Here is a 19,579-nt window from a genome sequence, read left to right as displayed (position 1 = left end):
GCACATGGCTTTAGTAGTCATGAGGGGCAAGTAAGAAGGATGTCATGAGCAAGTGATGGTGGTGCAGGGGAGAAACAACCAACATGCACGGTCTCGTTCGCGTATTGACAAAGGGCAGGCGAGATGAAAGAGCGACCACGATTGAAAGGCGACTTCGGATACTATGCATGTTGGAAACAAAGCCACTGCCTAGTCTTGCTTAACCATAGCTTGTCGCAATACACATTTGAGCTGTTGACAGGTTCCTGAAGGAAAGCTCTGATTCATCCATGGATGTCGACTACCTAGGTACCCTAGTATTCCATGCAAGAAAGGGCTCGCTTGAATCACCGGTCTTTCATATCCTCTTCCTTAAACTGATGCATAGATCAATGAAACTCAATGCTCAGTATATGAGACAGCAGGCTTCATGAATATGACGATGCATCAGCGGGCCACGCTGATCTCAATGTTCCACTTGGACTCCGCCTTGGGGATCCAGCACTCGTTGCTCAGGATGTAATCACCCAAGTTCCGTGCGGATTGCTCTTCCCCCTTCTTCTTGTCATGCTCAATGCCCATTCGAGTGTAACGTGGGAGGAATGATTCTGCCCATGCGTGGTGAAGCCCAAGGCGAGTGTATCTACCAAACGTGGCGGATGCAAGGTCCCAAGAGCCGTCATAGTTGATACGGCAGCGAACAAGGTTGTCCCATTCCAATTCATCATCCTCGGGGTACTCTACGAACTGGCCGACCTAGAATCCAAGTACCTAGTAAGCATTATGTTGAGACTCATGTATCTTGATAGGATCACTTACAAGAACTTGAGCACCCTGCCTCCAAACGATCATCTGATTCTCGACATGCTCCCTCTTGAATGACCAGAGAAACTTGAACGATGTAGTCTGACTGTCAAGGAATTGATCCAAGGTTGCCTTAGAGATGTTGAAGAGCAGAGTGGCGACTGCGTCTTGGATCTTGACATCGCACTGTACCCCTATAGAGGGCAGGGAAGGCTTGTAGAGAGCCATATCGATAACGTGGGCATGGTCGGAAGGTGCGTTCGCAGGCAAATGCTCATGGACGCATAGGAACCACACAGGAAGATACTCGGTGTCGATGGGCCAGGCGCCATTGCGGTCGCAGCTAATAGCAAGTACCATCGTGTTTGGCTTATGAGGTTGATGTGTGTTGTGTGGGGAGCAAGACTTCGTCCAAAGTTGTTTCGATTTCATACCAAAAGCTTGGACCACAAGGGGAGAGCAAACGGCGGTGACAGTGCGCGCAAATCAAGGTGAACGAGGATACTCTACTTTTGTTAAATCATGGAGAGAAATCTGACGTGTGGCGCGTGGACTGGGAAATTAGTAGGCCGTGCAAAATAGGCAGATATGTTCCCATGTCTAGAGGCGAAGTAATCGTGCTCGTTCATTAAATCTCCTTTCGTAGTTTGGACTGGGTCAGTAGATGAGATTTGGAGAAGAAGACACATCATGAAGATGACTTTCAAAGCAAATTAGTGACATATGAGACTCTAGAGTCATGTAAGAGCCAGGAGAAGCTCGCACTATTTAGAAGTCCATCATAGAATCCTTTCCGCTTCCTCCCTTGAGTGGTCACGGTATGACTTACTCCCAATGGAACTCCCTGGTCCAGCGCTTAGAGTCCCAGTACTGACCCAACAACAGGTGATCAGCAACTTGCGTGGCCAGCATTGCCCGGTCCGGCTGGCCTTCAGTAGTCTCGAAGCGGAGAGCCGCCAAGTGACCACCGACATTGACCCTGTTTCCTGCCCAGACATTCTCCCAGGTGAAGAAGCCGATCATTTCGACGGAGAAGTAGTCGCGGTAGGCTGCGTAGGTGATCTTCCAGGCTCCGGTCGCATCAATAGAGCAACGGAGGAGATTATCGAACTCCAGCCAACCCTGAACTTTGGCGTACTGGCCTACCTATGAGTAGTTTCGTTAGTGTCATGGATTTCTATACGCTTTCCCCAACTGTCACTTACCAGAACTTCGTTGCCTTTCTTCTTGATAATGATACGATTATAGTAGCGATCGGTCTTAGATTCAAAGTCCATGTGGAAGGCCTTGGTAGGATGGAAGAACTTGGTGAGAGTTTTCTTGGAGACTTGATGAAGAGTTGTAACGATGGCGTCTTGGATCTTGATGTCGGTGATGACCTCGCCGTCGTTCTCCTTGAAGGTAGTAAGATCGATGATGTGGGGGTGATTGGCTGGAGCAGTGGAAGGAAGGTCGGCAAAGCTATCGACAAACTGGATGTGGTGGACCATCGTGCTGAAATTGTTCTGTACTGAGTCGTGTTGTGTTGTGTTGTGTTGTGGGAATCTTGGTGGGGGAGACGTGTGCTTTATATAGAGAGAGGCTCTGCACGATACCAGCATGTAGTCACCCTGGCGTCTCCCGTGCAAACGGTCCCAGTGGCGAAATCTCTCACCGCATAGCCTTATTAGGAAAGTACCTGCAAGTCTATTTGTCCTTCTCTCACCGTGATCATAGTGCTAGAGGTAATATTGGTATGTTTACTGCATGAACAAACGCACTGAAGGTTACACATGAGGCTCTTAATGCTGCATTTTGTCATCATAGTATACCATGCATCCGGATTTAGCTGTCACCCATGATCCTGCGCAGCATCAGCACCTCGTGCTTTGTGACGAAGACGCTGTTGAGTGCCACCGAAGCATCAGCGGGCGACTGCGACCCCATGTTGTCAAGCGCATCAACCAGATCACGCACCTTCGCGCCCTCCCAGCCTCCCTTGTCATCGGTCCAGAAAACCCGTTTGATGCCCACAGATGCCATGTAGGATATGCATCGGTAGCAGGGTCGGGAAGCCAGGACGGTCGGTCTCTTCTGGTCTTTTGTTGGAGGCGGCGGGTGCTTGGTGCGTGCTGGCCTCGCCGGCTCTGGACTGGTGAGCTCGTCGTGCAATGAACCTGTGACAGGGCGTGATGGAGGTAGCGTCGCGGGGTCTTCGTCAGGCTCTTTGCAGCACACTTTTGGCGCAGATTGCCAGCCCAATCTCACTACGTAAAGATCGGCTCCGTTCAAACGTGGGCTCTTGGTCCTGTCTTTGATACTGCGAGAACTCTGTCCAGTCTGTCCTTTCGGCATTAACATCGGTTGACTCCTGGCGGTTGGAGGATTCAATATCCCATTCTATCACAGTCAGCATGTGTGATAACAGAGCTTGGACAACGCACCTTTTCTGCTTTACCATGATTATCGGATGGCACTTCCGGCGATGCAGACGCTTCAGAGCCGCTCGACGTTGGAGGTAGATTATAGCATGGAGCTGCAATGGTCTGCTTACGCGCATGTCGTCGACCACTGTGTTTGTGTTGTCCATTGTTGGACTTGTTGCCAAGCTTGTGATGATGATGATTCTTCCCGTTCTTCAGGCGGTGTTTCTCCGTACTGTTCGCTTCCGATAAGGCCACGTTCTCGTTCTTCTCCTGGTCGTGAAACACAAGGTTCAGTCTCGCGCGATCCAGATGCAGAGGATTCAAATCGCCACTCTTGAACACCGGACTGGACACTGCCAGAGGCCGCGGTGGACTGGGCCAGTGCGGCCTCGCAGATGGCTTTGACATATGAGTTGATTGCTTCCCTTCGTAGTCGTGACTTTCGTTTAGAATCACCCGATAGTTTAAAGCACGGTTTTTCGGAAGACACCGCACTAGAAGCCAGCGTGCTAGAAGCCGAGAGAGCGGAGTGGATCGCCATCATCTCGCTGTGCATAGACAACGGAGTGTTGGCGAGTTTTCCTCCACCGCCTATACTTTCAAAGGGTGTAAAAGTCTTATTTACATGACCCTTCGGCTCACCTATCTCTCGCTTAGTCGCGCGCATTGGAAGGCGTCCGGTCTTCAGGGCACCACCGTCGAAGCCAGAGCGATGATCATTGTAGCCCTGACCAATGACTTTGCCACCACGGACAATGATGGCTCCATGGCGGTAGCGTAAAGGCGACTTGGCGGCCTGCTCGAGGCAGAGGTTAAGGTAATTGTCAGTCTTCATTTTGATGGCCGGCAGATGTGACTGGACTTTCGATGTGATGTGGTTAAAGGCTGGTGTTGGGAGTGGGTACTGCTGATATTTGATTTTCTTCGTGATGAAGCTGATAACAGAGTCGTGTTGGGCAGCTAGTAAGACGTGTTTTGGATGCACAAGGAGGCATGGGTGTGAGTCTTGACGCGTGAGGAAATGGCACCCGGGTTAGCGTCTTGGCAACACTCAAGCTTCACGCGCTCTTGCCTCTTCACATCTCCATCGCAGACGAACGCGTCATTGTGAAATCGCAACCAGCCTGCGCAACCCTATGATTTATACGAAAGTTATTGTATATACAAGAAGTCTCAATGAGCGACAAGTGGACGACTACTCAGCCCAGACAACCGCGCTGAGACCGTCCTCGTTCTCCGGAATGCCGGCAGCCCCGATCCTAAGGTCCGCAACGCGCTCTCCCAACTTGCCAGTCGCCGGATCTCTTGGTACAATAGCCACGTTCGAAGTGGTTTGATCGCCAATAGCGACGAAGTCACCGGCCTTGTTGATGTCGAAAGTACGCGGGTATGTGCCGTAGGATGATGTGAGGGCAGTCCATGTCAGGCTTCCGTTAGGAGAGATGCTGAATTGGGTGATTGAGTCGTTGGGCTTAAATTTCTTGTCGTTTCGGTTGCTGGTGTAAACGAAGTTTCCCTTGACCTTGATCTCACCGACCTTGGTACCGGAAACGGCGGTGGCATTGCCTTGGTACGGTGTGAGCGTCTGCTTCAGGGTCAGAGACATGCAGCCTCCCGATGCGGGGTATGACACCGCCCATGCCGACACGCTGTTGGAGAGCTCGTTGGCGATGAACAGTACTGTGCCGTCTGCAGCCCGGCGAACGCGCGAGTTCGCTCCTGCCGGTGCCCAGAAGGCGCCGTGTCTTGGTCCTGTTCCAGGTGGCGGCAAAGCAGCACCGCACTCTGTAAGATTGCCAGTTGTCTGGTCGATCTTGTTGATCCTGATCTTATCGGTTCCGAGATCAGGTACGATCAGGAAGTCGCCAGACGGGTCCACAAAAGCATGATGCGGGTGGGGAGCTTCTTGTCGGTAAGGGTTGACACTTTTACCAGTGTACTTGATTGTTTGGAGCGGCTGTCCGCCAGTCAATGGCAGCTTGAAGGTCGTCAACTGTGAAGTTTGGCTTCCGTTGGTTAGCGATAATCTCGTCTACTCAAGGGTGCTGACTTACTAGTGGGCGTTCGCGATGAAGCTTCTTCCATCCGGACCACCATAGAGCGTTGTCGCAACCACACCCTGAGGTGTAGAACCCTTTCCGATTGAAGTCACGTTGCCGTTCGCACCCGTGGAGAAGGATACCAAGTTTCCGCCTCCTTGGCCCTGGAAGACCTCATCTGGAATATAGAGCGCCTTTCCAGCACTGTCATACGTGATCCAACTAGGCAGCTTGTTGCCAGTCGAGGCCGAACTACTGAGGGTCAAGGCGTTGCTGTTGAACGACAGGTAGTTGATGGTGCCGGAGTAGTGCGTCGCCCACAAGTTTGCTGCACTTGCGGCAGTGCCGAACAGCGGTAGAAGGAGTGAATGCGAATGGACCATGATGATTGAAGATGGCGAGTCAGGATGTATCTGTTACTGACTTTAAAGCACAGGGAAGTAGCATCGTTTTGTATGTTCGACGTGTGTTCTTTGACATTTCCACCAGACCGCCTTGCGTCACGCGCCCGCACTCGACATTTCGGAGCTACGACGATGAAACACCTGACTACACCCTCTTGGACTAAACAACCGACTCCATCATGCGTTTTGCTGAAAGCGAGGGTACCACTTCAGCCTCGGTGAGTATGCGATTGTCCAAGCCGGTTAAAGGCCGCACGTCGGACAATATATAGCAATCTACAGCCATGTTTCGAGCAGGGGTACAACGTTTCAGCCGGTTGCCGACCCCAGGTTGATCAACATGGCGAAATTGCAGTAGCCTTGCATTTCGGTCTTTCATCTCGGGCACGCGCATGTTAAGATCTCTTGGCCAGGCCTTATACCGGGAATGCAACCGCCACGCCGCTGCCCTACGTCGGTACTTGGATGCGGCTGCAGCGCACCTGGACACGTGTGTGGGTATAGACGAGGTGGCATCTCTTAATCTTTCTGCGACCAATCTTTGCCAAGAGGTAAATCAAGCTGAAGCCACCGCTTCTTGGTATAGCCGTAGCTTGGAAGTTGTCGTGCGATGGAGGCAAGATCTGTTATCACCAGTACCAAATCCTCTTGGAATCCCCACGATTCCGACGAAGGATCCAAGGAAAGAGCAAGGTTTCCACTCTGGGCATTCTCATCCCTTCATCGCAGTCATGTCTCCTGGTCAGACATGTTTTCTGGGTCTTCAGCCGTAGTGTATTGGGTCAATATGTATCTCATCATCAGAATCCACCTCTAGGATTCAAGCAATCCATAAGTATCGCGAGGACGTTAGCGGATGAATTTTTCCTGGGCAGCCAAGCCACTTTCCGACTTCCAGAATGATGAAAGAATACTACACATGGCTGTTTGCAGCCTCCGCTCTCTTTTCTTGCACTACCGCTGCAAACGCTACGTTGAGCGAATGCCTTGAGTCTCGCCAGGTCCCTGTATATGCTGCAGGTACCAAGAACTACACTCAGGCAGTCAAGCCCTTCAATCTTCGTTTACCATTCAAACCGGCTTCCTACGTTGTGCCACAGACAGTCAAACAAGTCCAAGATGCCGTATCCTGCGGAGTTGAGAGTGGTGTCCAAGTCACTCCGAAGTGCGGAGGCCACAGCTATGGATCACATGGTCTTGGAGGCGAAGATGGACACTTGATCGTCGACATGCGCCGCTTCAACAGTGTCACCGTTGACCAAGAAGCACACACAGCTGTCATAGGAGCTGGTGGTAGACTGGGCAACATTGCTCTGGCTCTTTACGACCAAGGCAAGCAAGCCATCAGCCACGGAACATGTCCTGGGTAGGTCCTCATCCTTATCATCAACACCATATGTGTACTAACACTTTTCAGTGTCGGTGTAAGCGGTCTCACTCTTCACGGAGGTTACGGCATGTCCTCTCGCCTGCACGGCCTTACGCTCGACCAACTCGTCTCTGTAACTGTCGTCCTCCACAACAGCAGCGTAGTAACCGCGTCACCAACCTCCAATCCCGACCTCTTCTGGGCCCTACGAGGTGCCGGCGCCGCCTTTGGCATCGTCACCGACTTCAAGTTCAAGACGTTTGACGCTCCCGAAAGCAACCTTGTATTCGCCTACAACCTCTCCCCATCCAACACATCGCAACTCGCCAACATCCTGACCGTTCTCCAAAACTTCACCATCCACGACCAACCCCCAGAGCTAAACATGCGCATGTTCCTCCCCAACCAACTAACCGGCGTATACTACGGCAACCGCAGCGCCTTCGACACCATCATGAACCCGCTGCTTACCAAACTCAACATCCCACTCGAGGGACGCGGCGCAGGTACCGTTTCAACGAAGAAATGGATCGACACTTTGACGTCCTTTTCCAACGGCCCGTTGCCTCAACCCGAAATATACGATTACCACGAGAACTTCTACGCCAAGTCCCTCATGCCAGAGTACCTATCCCCTGCTGCCATGACCGCCCTCGCAGACTACTACTTCACCACCGCGCGCAACATCCGGGGCCGATCCTGGTACCTCCTTATCGACATGCACGGCGGCTCCGGCTCCGCCATCTCCAAAGTGCCCGCAGACGAGACGTCGTACTCGCACCGCAATGCCGTCTTCAAGATGCAGTTCAACGACCGCATTTTCCCTGACAGCGCGACGTATACGCCTAAGATGATGGAGTTTTTGAATGGCTGGGTCGATGCAATTGAGAAGGCGAGCGAGGGCGAGCAGTTTGGCATGTATATCAACTATGCGGATACGAATCTTACCAAGGCGGATGCGCATAGCAGGTATTGGGGGGAGCATTATGAGAGGTTGGTAGGGATTAAGGGTGTGTATGATCCGCAGAAGGTGTTCGAGGGGCCGCAGTTGGTGGGTAGCTAGATCTTTTAGTTGTAGAGGACGACTTTTGAACTGAATGCAAGAGACATGTGAACATGAGAATGAATGAGAAAGAAGTGATCTGCTTGCTCGAGAAGAAAGTCTATACGGCCTACAAATACACATTTACACACCTGGATCTGTGTCTACAAGAACTCGATGCCGACGCCGAAGCTCAGTCCTTTCCTGCCTTCCTCCTTGGCCCTCATGACGAGTGGAAGAGAGAAATTGATCTCGAACCTCGCAACAGGGTGTGCGTAGACGAGACCTAGACCAGCTGCCGCACTGGGAAGTTCAGCGGTGAGACTGGAGAGGGACTTTTGAATCGCGCCGGTTACGTCGCTTGAGCTGCCGAATGATCCGTCTTCTTTCTTGGAGTTGGGGTTCTTGAGTGCGAGGAGGCGGCCACCGTTGATGAAAGCTTGGAGACGGAGAGGCGTCTCTTTGCCGACGCGCGGGATAGGGAGGAGGAGCGATGCGCCACCAGCAGCGTAGATGTCGCCACCTAGTGCATCAGCGCCGTCACGCGGACCAAGACCAGCGATGCGGAAGCCACGAACGTTGTTGGGGCCGCCGAGCTGGAAGCGGTCGTTGATGCGCGAGGCCTGGGGCTGGCTCCCCCCGCCCAAAGCCATGGGGTAGAGAAGTCCACCTCGTAGTCCAGCAGTAAGCGTGATGCCCGTGTTGCCGAAGGGGAGAGCGACTTGCGACTCTGCCTCTGACTTCCAGTATGCGGTGTCGCCCTTCAGCGGTCCCCAACCTGCGAGTTCGGATACGGTCTTCAGGAAGTAGCCGCTGCTAGGCAGGAGAGGGTAGTCGCGCTTGTCGTTGACCCAGGTATGCGAGATGCTCGACTTGAAAGAGTCACCGGCATCTGCGCGAACAGATGGCGATGCGTTCTCAGCCAGACTAGTCACCTGTCGCCAGATGCCAGAGTAGCCAAATTCGTGTGTCGCGCCGTTCTTCATCCTCCATAGTAGCTTTGAGTTTCCGCCCTTGAGGACCTCCTCATGGCTTGCCCAGCTCTTGAGTGTCGAACTCGCGAATCCGTTGACCTGGAACTTGAGATCGGGATTGCTGAGGATGGGACTGTCGAAGGCGAGGGAGTAGGCCGACCGTGTTCGCGTGCCCAACGATCCGTGTGCGTTCAGCGTCTCGGCTCCACCAAGCAGATTCCGAAGTTCGGCGTGGACGTAGGCATCGGCTTCGGAGGCTCCAGCTTCAGTTCCAGTCTTGATAGTGTAGTTGCCGCGCTCCTGGGCCGAGATGTACACGTCGACATCAGTGGGAGAGGAAGAGGCGATGGTCTGGTTCGGACGGTCGAGGTAAACTGATATTGGCGACTTGAAGATACCTAGCCAATGTTAGACGAATGCGAGCCCCTCCGTCGCGTGCTGACGTACCGAAGCGATTGAGCTTATCGGTAGCTTCGCCAACTTCTTTTATCGCATCTTCGAGAGAGTATGGCTGGTCCCGGTTTGCGCTCAGCAGGGGGTCGACTACTCGCTCGAGGAAGCTTCTTCGTGTGCGGTTGGCGTGGAGGATGCGGACCGACGATATCGTCACGGGTAGCGACGAGTTGTCTTCAATCTAGCACAGCCTCAGCAACAGCCCCAATTGAATGTCCAGAATGCATACCAGCTCTCCTAGTCTCTCCTTTGACCTCTGCTGCTGGGCGTAGAGCCGCGCATTGAGCTCATCCTGCTGGCGCTTCTGCTCGTTCAGGTCCGTCTTGTTCTTGAGCCTTTCGAAGACCTGGGGCCCAATTAGCGATGTGCCGTTACTGACACGATGCACGCCTACTCACATCGTCTTCATGCGGCGAAGCCATTGGGCTGTCTGTGTCTGCGTGCGTGATCCTTGGCGTTGTTCAGAAACCTTGAACTTTGGATCGCCGCGGGCGGCGGATGCACGTGCGCTTACTCTCCAACTGTTCCAAGGTCGTCTGGACGTGCGACCCGAACTCTTTCACCAACGACCTAATTCACCTATCGCGCCTGCCTTTGTGATTCTTATCCTTTGTCTATCGCGGGGTAATCACTGAAAAACGTGCCACGCCTTCTGCACTGTTATCTGGTGGCCACCTATACAGCGCATCCGATAGTCGACGTCAACTATCTCCGCCCAGGAACACGTCGACTACCCCAACCACCCACTCACTCACTCTTCCCCCACATTCACACACCATGGCGACGCCAGCAGCCACCAAGCGCCTCACAAGAGAATACGCTTCCATCTCCAAATCACCACCGCCATTCATTACTGCACACCCTTCGGATAGGAACATCCTAGAATGGCACTACATCATCACCGGCCCACCAGACACACCCTACCACGGCGGCCAGTACTGGGGCACGCTGAACTTCCCGCCCGACTACCCCTTTGCGCCGCCCGCAATCCGCATGCACACACCGTCCGGTCGATTCCAGCCCAGCAGCCGGCTGTGCCTCAGCATCTCCGACTTCCATCCTAAGAGCTTCAACCCCGCATGGGAAGTCAGCACGATTTTGACGGGCCTGCTGAGTTTCATGACCAGCGACGAGATCACCACGGGTAGCGTCCGGGCATCAGAAGCAGAGCGGAAACTCTTCGCCAAGCGCACACGGTGGTGGAACAGCACAGGCGGCGGCAGTAAAGCATCTGGGTCAGACAACGCCGGTGGTCGCCAGAACGGCAACATCCGGGCTGGAGACGGCGGCGCAAAGTTCAGACACGAGTGGCCGGATGTGGACGAGGAGAATCTCAAGTGGATGAAGGAGAACCGCATCGACCCCCTCACGGGCCTACCACGGCCGGCAGCACCAACCCCCTCGCAGCAGCCAGCCTGTTCGCCCGACGTCTCCGGCCTGCGACGACGCCCTGGTACAAGCGCAACGGTTGTTCAGGATGCAGCGCAAATAGCACGCGATGCAGGTCAAGGCTGGCTGAGCCGCAACAGATGGAGGATGGTCTTCGGAGCGATGATGCTATACATCCTAGTCGCGAGGGTACTAGGCGACGGTGCAATCGCAACTCCTGCTTAGACGGACTGGTCATCACAGGACAGGACATAGTATGAGGATAATAGGGTAATGTGCATCAGCGGAAGACACAGGTCACGATTCGTTCAAATCGGCATTTACTTTGGCGTTGGCGGGCGCTCGGCATACCCAAATTTCAGTCGAGCACTCTGTATGATACCTTTGATAGTAGCAAACAAAGACAAAAACATGCTAATGTTCTTTCTCCAATCCGCTTTCTTCTGGTCAGTAATGTTTGACTCTGATGTTGCGTTACTCGCCCTCGTCTATCACCGACATGCCCTTGTATTATCCCGAGACTATCATAATAGTATTGACACACGGTACTCCGTACCTACCTTCCTCCCCATCCACTCAAGCGGACCTGACAACCCGACCGTCACAGTGACAGCCTCGTCGCGTCGCTACAAGTACTGGGTGGACCCAACCGGCAAAACTAGGCTTCTTACGGCCACGCTAGTCACGCGACAATGCGATGACGCAGTGGAGATCCCCCACCAGCCACAGCATTTCCATGCCTCAATCTTAGCAAACCTCCCCCATTCCAAGTCTGACATTGCAGTATTGTTTGCTCAGCCCAGTATCGAATCTCACAATCGTGGTTCGAATAACAATTCTTCACACGTCAGCAAACCAGCCAACTTGCAAAGTCCTAGCTAACCCTGTGTTTCGCATCCCCCACCCATCCCCGTCCCGTTGGTCCCTGACATCGAACGCTCAAGCTTAACAAACGCATTTCCCAGCTGTACATGCAGGGATGCGCATAGACTGATCGGCAGGGTCGTGGCGAGCTACGGCGGGCGATTGGGTGGCTGAAAAGCTTCAGGTAGGTTACCCTTTTTACGTGTAAACGTGCTTGATAGATCGCGCCGTGGCCTATGATGGTATACATGCATAGTTTGTGGGACGTGGGATCGTCGGTTTTCTTCGTGCAGGGTTTCGGTCCCGGTGTCGCGGGTGGGAGGTTGGAGGTATATAGGTAGGAGGGGTGGGACGCTGTTGGGTTTGTTTCGAAACATTCTCGTTGACATTTCTGCCGTTGTTCAAGTCTTTTGCGTGTCTTTTTGATCTGTCATTGCTGCTATTACGATTAAGCATGCGCTTCTCATCTCTTCTCTCCTTCGCCATTGCGAGCGCATCCATCTGCGCTGCGCTGCCGACCGATTTGACCAACTTCCTGCTCGTCACCACCTCGCAGATAGATGCTAGTGCGAATACCTCTGAACTCAAAGCCGTATCCGCCACCTCACTATTCGTAAGTTCTTAAAGAGACGTGCTGAAATAACCCGTCAGAATATCTAACATCGCACAGGACCCCTTCCACCAACCCGCCCTTCTCCTCCGCTTAACCGGCCCTGGTTATGGCTCCCTCCCCAACTTCACCCTGGCAGACGGCACACTTTCCACAATCGCGTTGGCGCCATTCGGCAACACGTATTCTCGTTTCAACAGCACGGTTGTGACAGCCGGGTCGGAGTTGCAGTTCCTAGCTTCGGTGCAGCCAGCGGGCAATATTGCGTTGGACGAGGGATACCTCTTGACTGTGGATGGCCAGAGGGAAGGCTGGACAATATGTGAGGGCGCTTTGAGTAATGAGGTCTTGAGCTGGAGGGGCAATGCGAGTGATTGCACAAAGACGTATGTGCATGCTGTGTTGAAGGCGCCGTACTAGACTCAAATCTATCCGGGGAGCGGAGCCAGTTTGGCCAATTCGAGTAAAAGCAAATGATGCCTGATGGCATAGCCCCAAAAATCTTGACTTTCATCCAGTGCCGTTGAGGAACTTGCGCCACCAGACTGTCTCCGCGTCCAGGAACCAGGGACTCGCTGCTGCGATTAGCTCTTCTGGTGATGGCGCTGTTCCTGGACCCAAGTGTGCGAGAGCCATGACGAAGACGTCGCAGGTTGTTAGGCTAGTGCGTGCGAAGACGCTGTTGGTGATGTGATGTGGCATGGTAGCTCTGACGTTCCTGATAGTGATATTATATCGGAAGGGTATATGTCTGAGCGAAAACTTATCCGCTATGCGGCGGTGGAGACCCGACGACAGGATGACGAAGGCGAGGGTAGTTGTCAAGATATCAAGATATTCGAGTTGGAAAAGTCCCGCAGTGTGCTGGATGATATATCTATCATCGACTTTTGCATGGGTGATATATTTCGTGTGTTCCGGAGGTCAGCCGTTCGCGCTTTCTACTCGATTCTCACAGGTGAGAGCACGGTGTACCTCACCGCCTGTCCCCAGGTCTGTCGACAAATCTCGGCGACGGCGATACCAGCTGGAGACCCCACGCTTACTTCCCAATCGGGCAGTGCGCGATGCGTCGTCGTTGTTTGCCTCTTCCGATCTCCACCAACTGGCTGGAAGTCTGGGAGCGGGATATATGCTGTTTGCCGACGCGAATGGCCAGTGATACCGACGTCGTGATAATTGGTGGGACTAGCACAAGCTGCGGCCCGTTGCACACGTGCTGACGGTCTTGTGCGGTTCGCCACGGTAAGCCTCAACAAGATGATGAAAGGCTGACGTTGACTTTGTCGCTTTGCTGGTTTGATGGCGGTTCGACGTCGAGAAAGCTGATAGCGAGTATATCGGAGTCGAGGTGTTGATGCGCAGTACGTACTAGCAAGTACATGTAGGCATATGACATCTTGTCATGTTTATAGCAAGGGCAGCTGCCCGCGTCAGCAGGTCCACCCACGCGATCTCATGCACGAGTATCACTCTTCCATCTCCGCCAGCCCAATAGTCAAAGCCCAACTAGGAAAGCAACGATGGGGTCTGGGTGCGGTACGACTCGAAAACATCGTTTTCCAAGATGACGTTGGTCTGTGATGAGGCTATAAGTGTGCGATACTGTGATGCGCGTTGCGATTGGGAGATGGTGTGGTGTCGCGTCGTGCTACTGGTTCGCTTACTCGCGGTGAGCAGCGAATAGAAGGCGGAAGCTTCAACTTGGAGACCTGAGAGGTACTCAAGTTGCTTTTTCGAGAGATGAGCGTGGAGACGACCATGGGTGAATATGCAAACTTAAGGGATGTTTGGATATTGAGGTCCGAGTTTCGCAGCGAAGCGAAGCGGATGTGGATGTCGCCGAAGATGGCGGAAGTTGGCAGGTGCAATCAGGAAGCCGGGATTCTGCTCAAGGGTGCTGACAAGCGTTCCAGACTCTTCAGAGTCAGTTAAGGAGGTGATGCGATAACAGAAGGTTTTCATGGCGGAACCTGAACCCAACGAGATAGGCCGTAGTATGGAGCCGGTGTCTCTGATGTCTTTTCGAAAGTGATGCCGACATCTTCTGCGACACGGTGATGGATAAGTCCGCTTTCTTACAATCCAAGTTTACCTTCAGCCTGATGGTCTGGGCTCAAGGCAAACTATATTGGTATTGCGAGACATCCAACTTCATTGTGTGGCGACACATCCCCAACTCATGTCCGCAGCGTCATTGTATGACAAGACTTAGCTATCAGGTACCTGCAGCATAGCGCTCAGACTACGGAAGGGTCGGCTCGACAGATGTCATCCGTGTGGTCACAAACCCATTTCGAAATCTTCGAGAAAGACCACCCATGTCGGACAAGCTCTGTCTCTCGATGTTTAAGCTAAGCTCGGGATTGTGGAACTACTGTAACAATGCCTAGGACCCACATAGGAAGGATGGCTGTCGGGGGTGAGCTTATTATCACACCACATCAACGTATTGAAATGTAGCACAGGCTAGACGGTCAATAGTCAGGCTCGGAGACCTACCTAAGATCCCATCAGGCTGTCAAGACAACATTCGCATGCGTCCGTCGCTATGCTCGGTATACTTAGCCAGCAGTCGCGTTTTGTTCCCAACTCTTAATGCCCTTGTACACTCTTATGGCATGGGCTCGGCAGTGGATGTCATGCCGGAAAGCGAAGATACACGACCCGGCGTTGATTAAGAATCGGTATCATCTGGGGAACGCCCCGAATTACACAAGAGCTGCTAAGATCTCATCGATGCGAATTGCCGCCAAAAGGAGCACGCTTGTGCTGCAAAGGCGCGTCGTACGTCTTGCAAGGACGGAAGCTGTAGAAGAAATGAGAAGGTAGTGGCCGCTTCTTACCATTCTGTATGGACGGAATTGCTGGTTGTGCTCAGGCTCATCCGAGCGGCGGCCATGGGTATACCTAAGGCACCTTGAAGATGCAGTAGTCCTTACCGAGCCCCGCATCTTGATGAAATTGCTCTCCTTGATCTCATCTTGGCTTCGCCAAATTTCAAAACCAAGCCACAATGCTGCGCACGCCTGTCAGCAAAGAGGCCTTGGAACTGGGTGCGAATGGCATCACCGGCTGTGTTGCTCGAAACAGCATTCGGTGCGCTCGTCCGTATAGGCAGTCGCTACAGAGAAACGCCACAATTTTGTTTTGATCGAACTGTTGGCTGGTGTTAGATTTTCCAGGGCGGAGTAAAGCCAGCCGAGAACTGGGGTCGACGGTTGGCGGCGCCGCTGCATGCTTGGCGCCTCCCGCCTCTTACGTCGCGCGATCGCAACCTCCTGGCCTCTCTTGCCATCTCATCTCGAAAACCACAGCACTTTGCGCGTATTTTAGACAGCACTCTATGTCTGGGGGTTTGAAAAGCATTATCGCATTGCTTCTACGTGTTGCCAATGTCAAAAGTTGACCTAATAAGTATGTTCCTAGGAGTCCACCTTCACCGTGGTCGCGAGATGATCGTGCGATTGCCGCGCCTCTGCCCAGGCTTGTGGCCAGCGCAGGATTCACGCTTCGGTCTATCTTTACAGTTGATGGCCACGGCAAACGCAGAACACCACCTGCAACATGTCAGAAGTCGAGTGTTTGAACGCAGCGGAACCGAGTACCTGATCCTTGAGTGTGGTTGGAACACGAAGCTTATGATCCGCGGATGATTTTCCATATTGAATTATGGTCCGAGACAACAAACCAGTATCTGCTGTATCTCATGTCCATGTCTCTACACCTGCAGATTGCCACGCACATCAGGGCGGTTTCCATTCCACAACATTACTGGCCTTTACTACTTGGACGCCTTGCCAGTGCGACAGCACGGGGCCGGAGTAGTATTGGCAGGTGCCATTGCACTGGAAACCAACACGGCGTCGAATTTGCTCCTATTGGATGCCATTATGCACAACCACTATGGGGGCCACCCAGCCATGCACTACCCCAGGACATGTTGCCGGTTTTCTGTAGGATCTGCGTAAGCCCTTGTTCAACACCCGTTTGCGGGGTCACAACGCTCTCACATGTAACCAACCACATCTCCCGTCAGCAAGGCTACAATCGGGCGGTAAAGAGTGCTGTAGTGAATACTAAACCCCAAGACTTTCCGCACAGACTACATCCATTAGGATCACGCGCTCTCTCCGCGCTCTTGGGACCATAAATCTGCAGCCTCCCAGCTCTTGACTGTCCTCTCTCTCACATCGCCCCATAACTTTATCAACCCATACTGGTCACAGCGACTTGGCAAGATGAAGGTATGTCCTCGTTCTCCCAATTGCTCCTGAGTGCACTCGCTGACAACGGCGCTACAGTTCCCACAAATCTACAATGTCTACGCCATTTGCGGCTTCGCCGCGCTTGGAGGTATCCTCTTCGGTTTCGACATCTCGTCGATGTCGGGTGCGCTGGGTACTCCCGCCTACAAGAACTACTTCGGCAACCCTAGCGGTACTCGCCAAGGCGGTATCACTGCGTCGATGCCTGCAGGTTCTCTCGTTGGTGCTCTGTCTTCCTCTTTCCTCGCCGATCGACTTTCGCGTAGGAACGCTGTACAAATCGCCGCCCTCATCTGGATTGTTGGCGCTATTCTGCAGGCCGCCTCCAACGGCGTTGCTCTCCTCTGTGTTGGTCGTCTTATTGGTGGGTACGCCATCGGTATCTGTTCCGCCATCGTTCCAGTGTACCAAGCCGAGATTGCGCCCAAAGAGATCCGAGGTAGAGTAGTGTCTTTGCAACAATGGGTATGTCGCTCTTCGATAAAGGCTAGATCTCAAGCTAATTCTGCGTAGGCTATCACCTGGGGTATTTTGATCCAATACTTCATCCAATACGGCTGTTCCTTCGTCGATGGAGGCGTCAAAAATCCGAACCAGAGCACTGCGGCCTTTAGGATCCCATGGGGTGTCCAAGCTGTTCCTGGTGCTATCCTCTTCATCGGATTCTTCTTCTTCCCTCGCTCCCCTCGGTGGCTGGCTTCCAAGGACCGCTGGGAGGAGGCCCTACAGGTTCTTGCCAACCTCCACGGCGCCGGCAACGTCAACCACCCCAAGGTTCTTGCCGAATATAAGGAGATCGAAGAGGCGCTTGCGTTCGAGCGTGAGATTGCTGAGACTAGCTTCGCCGCCCTGGCCAAGCCTCGCATTGTCAAGCGTGTCATCCTTGGTATGTCCATCCAGATGTGGTCACAACTTTGCGGCATGAACATCATGATGTACTACATCGTCTTCATCATGCGTGGAGCCGGTATTGCCGATGAGCTCCTTACTGCGTCAATTCAGTACATCATCAACGTCGCCATGACCCTACCAGCTATTCTCTACCTCGACAAGTTCGGTCGTCGTCCTGCTCTCCTCTGCGGATCTTTCATGATGGCTGTCTGGCTATATACTACAGGTGCTCTGCAGGCTTCCTACGGTATTCCTAACCCAGACTCTACCGACAAAGATATCTCTTGGGTGGTACCTCGCGAGCACAGCGCCGTTTCTAAGGGCATTGTCGCTTGCTCATACCTCTTCGTAGCCACGTTCGCGACCACATGGGGCCCGACGTCATGGACATATCCGTCCGAGGTAAGTTCTCACTGTAAGGGATGCATGTGAAACGTACACTGACTTGTTCTACCTCTGTAGATCTTCCCCGCCAAGGTTCGCGCGAAGGCCGTGTCGCTCGCTACCGCCGCCAATTGGAGCTGGAACTGCATTCTTGCTTTTGCCGTTCCCCCTCTTCTGTGGTCCATCAACTGGAAGATGTACATGATCTTCGGAACATTCAACGCCGTTGCCTTCATCCACATGTTTCTGACTGCCCCGGAAACCAAGGGCAAGACCCTTGAAGAGATGGACGATGTTTTCGACTCTGGTCTTCCTGCCTGGAAGGCTGGCAAGGTTGAGTCGCGTCTCGACCGTGTCACCCGCGACATTGAGGCCGGTAACCTCAAGGTCGGACGTCACGGCCACGACCACGGTCATGTCGAGAATGTCCACGCTGAGCCCAAGGTCTAAACGGACATCTTTAGCGACATCGTCCATACAATGACGAGTGCTGTATTTTGCCACCTTTGGTTCCTGGTTACTGGGACTAGATAGGCTTTTCAGCGGTTTGGTGGGTTGCATTCGGTTATAGAGTTACGACCATCGTCGATGACGCGGTTCACGACTCTACCTGAGCGACTTCAAGTTGTTTAACTCGGACAGCCACGTAGCATAGTCCATGAATCCATTCACTAATCTCTTATTCCCACAATCGTACCTTACTATCCGGGTATAGAGTGTCAACAGCCATCACTAATCACGGAAGGCCTACACATGTAGCTTAGCTGACTTCGACTGATAGGTTCGGGCTACAAGGGCGAAGCGATTATAGTCCGTCTTGGAAGACAAAAGCGCCGAAAAAGAGCCGCATTGTCTTGGTGATGCGATACTGCGTTTCGCGTCCATGCAGGGGCTGTGTGAACCAAATTCCATCGCTATCAGCGATTCCCATTGCGGATGTAGGATGGCGCAAGCCCAAGATGTCGCAACACCAGGGCCAAGGGTGTTGGCGATATTAAGGCGCACGGGACCGACTCAGCGTGTTCAGCCGTCCACGGACCTCCTGCTCTCGACGAATGCTGTGGCAAGGTAATCGCAGGAACGAGAACGAGTGGTTCGCTATTCAGTGCACGAGTGTGTAGGAAAACCTTCGCATGCGTTGCATATGCAAGAAACGACCAGAAGTTCTTCGCATGGACGCCTTATACCTGTTGATCCTTCTGGAAATACCGCAGAACGGCACGGAGATGGGCGAAATCGACCCAGGGTTTATTTCCATCATGGGGGCGACCGACAGAGTTTCGCTTCGGTTGAGTCGCCGATTTGACGCGAAAGCGAAGAAACCACTCAGGTACAGGTGCAACCCAACTGGGCAGCAACGTAAGTTTAAACGCACGAGGGGTTCGAGTTCCGACTGGTTGCGTTTTCGCTTGAACATGCTGATCCGATGTTATCGATGATGGGGAAGCAGATCCCGCGCCCCGTTGTGGAAATCCACGATCATGCAATGCGCCATTAGGTGCCCGAGCCCAATCAACGATCCCCAGGGACTAGCATTGGGGCTCTCAAATCCGCGCCCCCGTTCTGACCCCGTCTTCAGCTGTATGGTTCATGACATGGCCAAGTGTACCAAAAACGCCACGAACCCGTCAGGCACCCATGCGTCGAGTCAGTCTCTGGGGTAGTGTCCGCAACGCCTTCTGCTGTCTGCGTTCCTCTCATGAT

The 19,579-nt window shown here is 53.2% G+C and overlaps 8 protein-coding genes across 8 annotated transcripts; 3 read left to right on the top strand and 5 right to left on the bottom strand.

The window, feature by feature from the left end:
• Positions 1-426: 426 nt before the first annotated feature.
• On the bottom strand, positions 427-2,497 carry J4E87_004892 (uncharacterized protein; the record flags this gene model as incomplete). Its single annotated transcript, XM_049376509.1, has 5 exons — positions 427-735; positions 799-1,126; positions 1,613-1,929; positions 1,989-2,288; positions 2,489-2,497. 5 exons carry the CDS (start codon positions 2,495-2,497, stop codon positions 427-429), a joined length of 1,263 nt encoding a protein of 420 aa, XP_049234020.1.
• A 110-nt stretch (positions 2,498-2,607) lies between these two features.
• J4E87_004891 (uncharacterized protein) lies at positions 2,608-3,117 on the bottom strand (the record flags this gene model as incomplete). The annotated part of the gene is made up of 1 exon (XM_049376508.1): positions 2,608-3,117. One exon carries the CDS (start codon positions 3,115-3,117, stop codon positions 2,608-2,610), a length of 510 nt encoding a protein of 169 aa, XP_049234019.1.
• A 195-nt stretch (positions 3,118-3,312) lies between these two features.
• J4E87_004890 (uncharacterized protein) lies at positions 3,313-4,023 on the bottom strand (the record flags this gene model as incomplete). Its single annotated transcript, XM_049376507.1, has 1 exon — positions 3,313-4,023. One exon carries the CDS (start codon positions 4,021-4,023, stop codon positions 3,313-3,315), a length of 711 nt encoding a protein of 236 aa, XP_049234018.1.
• Positions 4,024-4,383: 360 nt separating this feature from the next.
• J4E87_004889 (uncharacterized protein) lies at positions 4,384-5,610 on the bottom strand (the record flags this gene model as incomplete). Its single annotated transcript, XM_049376506.1, has 2 exons — positions 4,384-5,194; positions 5,243-5,610. 2 exons carry the CDS (start codon positions 5,608-5,610, stop codon positions 4,384-4,386), a joined length of 1,179 nt encoding a protein of 392 aa, XP_049234017.1.
• A 920-nt stretch (positions 5,611-6,530) lies between these two features.
• Positions 6,531-8,063, top strand: J4E87_004888 (uncharacterized protein; the record flags this gene model as incomplete). The annotated part of the gene is made up of 2 exons (XM_049376505.1): positions 6,531-6,997; positions 7,049-8,063. The coding sequence occupies 2 exons, from the start codon at positions 6,531-6,533 to the stop codon at positions 8,061-8,063; spliced, it is 1,482 nt and encodes a 493-aa protein (XP_049234016.1).
• Positions 8,064-8,206: 143 nt separating this feature from the next.
• J4E87_004887 (uncharacterized protein) lies at positions 8,207-9,891 on the bottom strand (the record flags this gene model as incomplete). The annotated part of the gene is made up of 4 exons (XM_049376504.1): positions 8,207-9,414; positions 9,464-9,650; positions 9,699-9,815; positions 9,868-9,891. The coding sequence occupies 4 exons, from the start codon at positions 9,889-9,891 to the stop codon at positions 8,207-8,209; spliced, it is 1,536 nt and encodes a 511-aa protein (XP_049234015.1).
• Positions 9,892-12,176: 2,285 nt separating this feature from the next.
• J4E87_004886 (uncharacterized protein) lies at positions 12,177-12,752 on the top strand (the record flags this gene model as incomplete). Its single annotated transcript, XM_049376503.1, has 2 exons — positions 12,177-12,335; positions 12,393-12,752. 2 exons carry the CDS (start codon positions 12,177-12,179, stop codon positions 12,750-12,752), a joined length of 519 nt encoding a protein of 172 aa, XP_049234014.1.
• Positions 12,753-16,573: 3,821 nt separating this feature from the next.
• MFS1_1 (MFS sugar transporter) lies at positions 16,574-18,325 on the top strand (the record flags this gene model as incomplete). Its single annotated transcript, XM_049376502.1, has 4 exons — positions 16,574-16,579; positions 16,637-17,065; positions 17,114-17,893; positions 17,954-18,325. The coding sequence occupies 4 exons, from the start codon at positions 16,574-16,576 to the stop codon at positions 18,323-18,325; spliced, it is 1,587 nt and encodes a 528-aa protein (XP_049234013.1).
• Positions 18,326-19,579: the final 1,254 nt, after the last annotated feature.

This window comes from Alternaria ethzedia, assembly GCF_023757985.1.
Source record: "Alternaria ethzedia strain BMP 0044 chromosome Unknown scaffold_9, whole genome shotgun sequence".
Classification (NCBI taxonomy): domain Eukaryota; kingdom Fungi; phylum Ascomycota; class Dothideomycetes; order Pleosporales; family Pleosporaceae; genus Alternaria; species Alternaria ethzedia.
This window is presented reverse-complemented; position numbering and strand designations above follow the sequence as displayed.